At 47.4% G+C, this 7,500-nt stretch overlaps 1 protein-coding gene across 5 annotated transcripts in view; it reads right to left on the minus strand.

Annotated features, from left to right (window-relative positions):
- The window catches only part of FOCAD (focadhesin), a 174,669-nt gene that overhangs the window by 128,071 nt on the left and 39,098 nt on the right, over positions 1-7,500 (minus strand). For all 5 annotated transcript variants that reach the window (XM_085845794.1, XM_085845795.1, XM_085845791.1 and 2 more), the window contains exons 9-11: positions 3,596-3,683; positions 3,230-3,432; positions 2,032-2,286 (exon numbers count right to left, since the gene is read on the minus strand). In XM_085845794.1, the coding sequence (XP_085701920.1) occupies positions 2,032-2,286; positions 3,230-3,432; positions 3,596-3,683 (546 nt within the window). The remainder of the gene's footprint in view (positions 1-2,031; positions 2,287-3,229; positions 3,433-3,595; positions 3,684-7,500) is intronic.

Raw genomic sequence — 7,500 nt, forward strand, 5'->3', positions numbered from 1 at the left:
TAGCCATCATCTTCACCAGAAATCAGCCCACCTTATCGTCAACTTTCAGTTTGAATTCGGCCGTGAGACTTTTATGTTTTCTCTCATTTGTACTGACAGCAGACATTGTATGGCAGGAACATGTAATGGTATGGATGATTTCGTAGAATGATATAAAATTCAACAGCTTGCTGGGTATTTATGCATATCCAATGTATGAGCAGCGTGGTTTCCGGTCGCATCGGTACCAGAAACCATGCTGGTTTTTAACGCATCGGGACAATAATAATCTTTAATTATCACAACAACCTTTTCTCGAGATATTCATTATCTTGCCAAAACGAAGTTTTTGCAAGATATGTTAGTCAGCTTGTATGTTTTTTTTTTGTTTGTTTGTTTGTTTGTCTGTAATCACGTATAAAAAATTCTGCAGAGCACAGTTATCATTGGAAATTTTTGTAACTTCGCATATCAGAGGCCTATAGAGGTCCCTTTCAGTGCACAAAATTTTGAAGGTCAAGGTCAAAGGTCATGGTCACTTTGTCGCAAATCAGGGGAGTCGACGAAACCCTTATTTTTTGAGTAATTTTGATCGGATCGTCTTCAAACTTCATGGGAATATAGTTCATGGTCTGGTGCTCAGCTGATTAATTTTTGGTGGCGATTGGCCTTGACCTTCATATGTTTTTTTTTTTTTTGGTCTGTAATCACGTATAAATCACTCTGCAGAGCACAGGTATCATTGGAAATTTTTGTAACTTCGCATATCAGAGGCCTATAGAGGTCCCTTTCAGCGCATAAAATTTTGAAGGTCAAGATCAAAGGTCAAGGTCACTTTGTCGCAAATCAGGGGAGTCGACGAAACCCTTATTTTTGAGTAATTTTAATCGGATCATCTTCAAACTTCATGGGAATATAGTTCATGGTCTGGCGCTCAGCTGATTAATTTTTGGTGGTGATTGGCCTTGACCTTCATGGTTAGCACCTCAGGTTAAACATATTTGACCCCAAGGTCAAATTTTCAAGTTTTAGGAACCATATCGTGTAGTACCTCAAATTGAACACCTTGATGAGTGCTTTCTAGATATGTCAAGCTTGAGACATTATGACGTCATTTGGTGACGTTATGAGGCAAAAGCATATTTTTCATGGTTACTCTGTAGAACGATTCTCATCGGAATCTCTCGTAGGCAGATATTCCTCAAGGAGTCGCTCCTGGTGGATAGCATCTCTGTTCACCTCAGTGTGACCTTAAAGAAGTCACACGTGGTCACCTTTTGGAAAGATACGGGTCACCCTGCGGGTGACATTGGTTTATTCTTGTTCTAATGTCAATTGGTTATTTACTCCAGTTGTATTTGAAAAGAGCCGTCCGTTGGCCTTGACAACATAGCTGTGTCGGCTGCTGGAAATGTGGAGATCGCGTATCTCCAGGTCATGTGGAGAAGAAAGCTGGGGTGTGTTCAGTTACCAAGCAGCTTGCCAGCACTTGCCAAGCCAGCCGTTCCTTATCAACGGTTTTGAATGGAGTGCTTGCTTGAGTGCTTAAGCCACTTGGCAAGCACTCCAGAACAAACTTAGTAATTGAACACACCCCTAAAATGCATGGTATACCCATGTGCGGGTTATATACATGTCTGAAATTTTCCGAGAGAACTTTTTCCCCCCAGCAGCGGGTTAGCTGTGTGAAAATACAGGATGCAATCCTTTAGTGGGAACATAAAACTGCTTTAAAGACCCAACGGCACCTTAAAATCAGATGGGGAAAAAGAGAATTAAATAAATAAGAGTATGCCATCGTGTATTGGTCAAATTGTCAACTTGGGGCTAACTGTAAAATTAGCACTACCTGCATTAAGTGGCAATGCTAGGGTTATGGATGTGGCACAATAATGAAATGCCAAATAACACCCCTCTGTGTCCAAGTTTCTTTGTGCATCGTTTCCTGGTTTGTTTTTCTTTGTTGCATGACAATTACATTGATTGAACAACCTGTCATCTTGTCATTGGCTTGAAAGTGGAATCCAGATAAATCTCAACTCCCTCACCCACCTGCATGGGGTCAGTTTTGGCAAGTTGGGCCACCGTGTCGAGCACCAAACTGAGGTCATTTCCACGGCAGTTGATCAATAGACCAGCTAGCAACAGGGCAAGGTGGTCCGGGGCATGTTCCTGGCCAGCCAACGAGGCCCGCACACCACCGAGCCAGATGTGCATGGCCGTCTGATCACGATGCAGCCGTTGAACAAGGCACCATAGCATGTGCAGTGTGCCGTACCAGGAAGTCAGCGGGAAAGGCAGCTCCGTCTGTACGATGTGAAATGTTTCATAACATATCAATTATAGGCCAGCCTAATGAAGAAAGATTAGATAACAGCATGGCTTAGGAAAACAAAGATTTGAAGAAAAAAAAGAAAAAAAAAGCATGACCAACATTAAACATTACTTCACAGTTAATTTGAAACAACCTATGATGGCCATCCAAAATGTTCTCATGCCACTTGTTACTTTTTAAAGCAAAATGTCAAGGTGATCGCAAAGTTCAATGTGTGGTGTTCCATTACTTCCTGGTAGGTCTGGTGAATATCAAGCTTCACACGTTATACATTTTGTTTCAGGAATTAAAACATTCCATTTTTACTTAGCATTTTGTACTAAGGATATTGCGGAGGCAGAAAGCTTCAGAAAAGAGGACATCCAAAATAATGACTTGATCAAATCCAGAATAAACCAGGCTGAACAGTTTGCATTTTGAATTCACTGATAGACCGGATCTGCATCTGGACCATAACCAAAATATAATCAGCTTGATCTTGTCACCCACCAAACTCATCCACAACGTTTTGAAATATCATGCTACATTTTTTTCTTTTTTGGCCCCATCTCTGCATTGTAAAGAATCAGTTAGAAAAATTAAAAAGATTTTCGTATGAGGATCCGGATCTTCACCAAAATCTAATAAGTTCATCCTCGTCACACATCCAACCTGTCAACCAAGTTTCATCTGAATCCAAACACAACTTTTTGAGATATTCCACACACAAACAAACAAACAGACAGACAGACAGGGGTGAAAACATAACCTCCTTTCATCTTCAGTGGCAGAGGTAATAATGTAACATGAATAAAGTTTTCCATTGGTACAAACTGTATTTTATTGTTGTGGTGACAGAACTTTTGGGATGACAATTACAACAATCCTTGTAGATTCTCACAGTACATCACCACTGAAACAGTCACTACCACTCACCTCATCCTGCCCATCCTCACTCAATGAACAGTCTGCACCCACGTCTGGCTCTTCAAACTGTTCAAGCAGATTCGTTGCGAGTTGTTTACAGGCAGCATCCCCATATACACTGGACACGCCCATCACTTGCAGTAATGGCATGATTGACAGCGTGTTCACAAAACTCTTTGGACAATCAGGTCCCAATGATAAGAGCCGTTGTACTGAGGAAATAAAGGATGGGAGAAGGAATGCAAAAACTTCAAGTTGGAGTCAGGTGGAGCACCATGGCATAAGGACAATGACGGGGGGGGGGGGGAGAAAGAGAGGGAGAGAAAGAGAGCGAGAGAAAGATATGAGAAAATAAGAATGATTAGTGTTACTTACTAAGTGCGAGAAGACGAGGAAACTGGTCACTTGGTGCTCGGAGCAGCAGTAAACTCGTGGCAAGCAGAAGCTTTCCCCGAGGCACTCGCTGTGCAAAAACAAACATATTGTTACGGCTGTGGAAATTCGCATTACACCATAAAGGGCCCTCAGGTGAGATATCTCCATAGGTACATGTGTAGTTAGCCCAAACCCATTGTATAGAGGGAATTTATGTGATCCATCCGGGCTGCGGCGCTTTGAGTTAGTCGTTTTTCTTTCTCGATCTTTTATTTCAAACAAACAGCATCTCAACAACCACGCCATCCCCACCACAGCGCCAACCACACTACAACGACGCCACACCACCACCTTCGCCTTTACCTTTACAGCCTCGTCCCACATCATCGCTTCTACGGCCATTCCCGCACCACCTGTGAACACTGAACGTCGAGCTGTCTGGGGCCCGTTCGGCGATTGGTGCCGAACGCACCGAGCCTCGAGCGCGAATGGCGGCCTTTCCGAGGCTAAAATTCGGATCAGAAACGCTTCACGCCCACTTCTCCTCCGTCCAATGGGCAAGCGCGCGGCGGCTTGGCCCTGCCTCCAGGCGCGTGGAGGTGAATTCCATCTTGGCCTCTGCAAATTTTAGGATCAGGGGAGGTTCACGCCCATTTTTGCCCGACCAATGGCTGACCGGGGGGGGGGGGGTGTGGACCCGCCTCCAATCGCGTCCTGATCCGGGAATTTGCATATCGGCGCCTCCTGAGCGCTATAAAGGTGCGAGCGGAAGGCGACTCGCGGGCTGGAGTTGAGGTCGGAGGAGAGTGTGGAACTGGAAGGAGAGTGTGTCGTCGAGGAGTTGCATTTGGAGACAAGGAACGCTGCGTTGGTGGAGTCGAGTCGAGTGCACGCGGTGGAGTTGCAGGCAAGGGAGCTCGGGTCCGTGGCAAGGAGGACGGCGGTCGGCGACGAGGTTGCGGTGTGGGGGATCGCTCGTCTTGTCGCGGGACCCAAGCCAGCCAACCACTCCCCTCCTCCAGGGCATCAACAATTTCCCCTTCCCCCCCACGCTGAGATCGTGCAAAAGGGGGCCCCGTTCCTCCCCCACCCCACACGTGGTGCCAACAAGCACACCAGGGGCCCGGAGTCGGGGCACAGTGGCGCGGACACTTTGCGGCTTGCCCGCCAACGGGTCACGAGGACGCGGGTAAGACCTCCCCGGTCTCGCGGACCTGGCCACTCCTCCAGGCCCCGCGCACATTTGGCCTACAGGCCTGTCTGCCTCCTTGTCTGTGAGGGTGGCTTCTTTCTTTTGCTTTTGTGTAAATGTGTGTTGGCGCCGTCTTTCAAGTAGAACTGTGTAAGTGTTGCCGTGTGTACGCGTTAGTCGGTTGTATTACATTTGCTTTTTGTGTATGGCTGTATATACGTGCTTTCCGTGTGTCGTGTAATAAAGTGCTTGCATGTTGAACTGTGCCCGTTTCGCTTCGTCTCCTTCCTTTTAATTGACTCTCCATCCTGCTTCACGTAAGGGGTTCGTAGTGGGTGCAACATCCCGGTAATTAATCTGAACCGTCCAGGTCGACGATAACACCGCTCGGTTATCCCGATAGTATAGAACGGGCCGCTCAAGCGGCTCGTGTCCAGAGTCGACCTGCGGCAAGGTACGATCGCCCGGTTTACCATCCGCGTGGGTACTTAGGTAGGTCGAGTTTGGCGAACAACCCTATCCTACGCGGGTGGCCGATTGGCACGATTGTGGTGAGGTCGAAAGGCCCACCCGTGACTAGCTCCCGCGTTGGTCTGAGAGGGTCACGACAGAATTGTCCATCTGGTGGTCGACGTGCCGCGATTCGAGTTACGTGGCCATTCGCACGCCGGCGGGCGTGAATTCGTAACAATATAATATACCAAGAAGGCTCCGAGGAGCTATTTTGCACAAATTCATTTGAGAGTGAAGCCCTCGATTATTTTCCACAATTGACATAAACATAAAATAAAATACAGTACAGTACATAAAATATTGCACCATTTTTGCTCATACATGATGTGAGTTGGGTTTTTGGCGACGAAACCATGTCCCCAACCAGGTTTCTTGGTGAGGAGGGTGTATGGATATGGGCACCAAGCAGAATTAAAAACAAAACCTGTCAAAGGGCGGAGGAGGTCATTGTGAGTCAACGGCTATTCTTATCTAGTGCCCAACTGTATCTGCGGACATCCTCCTACAGTTGGGTTACTGATTTTTTTCAGAGGGTGGTGGCAGGATTTGCACTCCGGCCACTGTAAAACACTTCATCCGCAAAACCTCCAAGAAATCTGAAAACCCACTCCATGGGAGTACCTGTTATAAAGTCCTATAAAGTGCCCTTCGCAGGGCATCTCAACAGATGACGGGATTCGGGCAAAGCCTTCGGGACCTCCATTCTTTCATGATAGGAGGAAAGCACGGGGTAACCTTCCCGGGTCAAATTGCCGTGGTGTGTGTCGGGTTGGTGCTGAGGTGTCATCCACCAGACGGCAGTCTCCTCAGGTTAACCCAGGGCATTCCTTCGAGTGGGTGCCTGGAATATACTATCCCAAAGGGAGGATGATTACCTGTCTCTGCCATCATCCGAGCTCCAGTGTTTGAACATCGGTATAGCAGCACTCTCTGAGGTTCAGACAGGATGGTGGTAAGCTCATGGCGAGTGGTTACATCCACGACTGGTCTGATCACATTGATGGTTACCAGACGCAAGGAGTTGCTGTAGCCGTGTCCACCAAGCTGACTCCCATGATAATTGAGGTAACACCGGTCAATGAGCATATTATGAGACTGAGGATTCATCACTCCTCGGGTGTCATTTCCCTGGTCTCTATATATGCTCCAATTGAGAGTGATCTCACAGTGAAGGAGGCATTCCATGTCGTGCTCGGGTCTGTGGTTCATCATTTCCCCAAGCGAGATGCTCTTTTTGTCTTGCAGGATTTCAATGTATTCACTGGCACTGATAGGAATGGTTATGAGACGTGTGTTAGTCCCCATGGGCCTGCTAGTGTGAACCAGAAGTTCCTTGACACTAAGTTCCTTGACTTTGCAAGAAGTCATGGACTTAGGGTGGCCGGTTCATGGTTTCATCGCCCACAGGATCATCACTAGACTTTGTATTCCAACACTGGTGGTATGGCAAAGGGCATTGATCATGTGCTTATCGATGATCGCTGGAGGATGCTCCAGAACTGCAGGATTTACCGGAGTGCTCAGATCCTCAATACCGACCACAGGCTTGAGGGAGCAACTCTGAAGTTGTATCACAAATCCAGAGGAATGGTACCATCCCAGCCTAACCTGGATGTTGAAAAGCTCAAGGACGAGAGGGTAGCTGAGGAGTTTGTGAACAGGCTGAGTGGGGATTTGGGGGTCTGGGTGTTTTGGGGTATCCTGAAGAGTTGTGGAGTGCCGTCAAGACCCCCATCCTTGATGTTATTGGTGGATGTCCTGGAACCCACCATCAGGCGAAGAAGAACATTGTCTCCCAAGGGACAATGGATACCATTGACCAGTTGCAGGGCCAGGCTTAATGGCAGAGCTTAGCTGTTCAGCGAGTTGATGAGTAACATCATACGTGCATGGAGGGCGGACAAGGAGGCTGATGTGTGAGGAATCTGAAGGGGTAGAGCATCACCTGTGGACAAGTGATTCTCATCCGACCCTCATTGGACTGCTGTTACAGCGGAAGGTGGTGAGCTCTTGATAGAGTCCAAAGTGAAAGCCCGCTGGGCCGGTTCCTTTCAGTGGCTGGACCAGGCTGATCCACCAGCTGTTGAGTTGGATGTCAGGGGTGTAACTCTGCCTATTGCTGACCCTCCAATCAACTGTGAACAAACTTCATTTGTGGAAACACAGGCTGTGGCGAACCAGTTGAAAGGGGGTAAAGCCA

Source organism: Eptatretus burgeri, chromosome 11 (genome assembly GCF_056783735.1).
Source record: "Eptatretus burgeri isolate ZD-2024b chromosome 11, Ebu_testis_v1, whole genome shotgun sequence".
Lineage (NCBI taxonomy): Eukaryota > Metazoa > Chordata > Myxini > Myxiniformes > Myxinidae > Eptatretus > Eptatretus burgeri.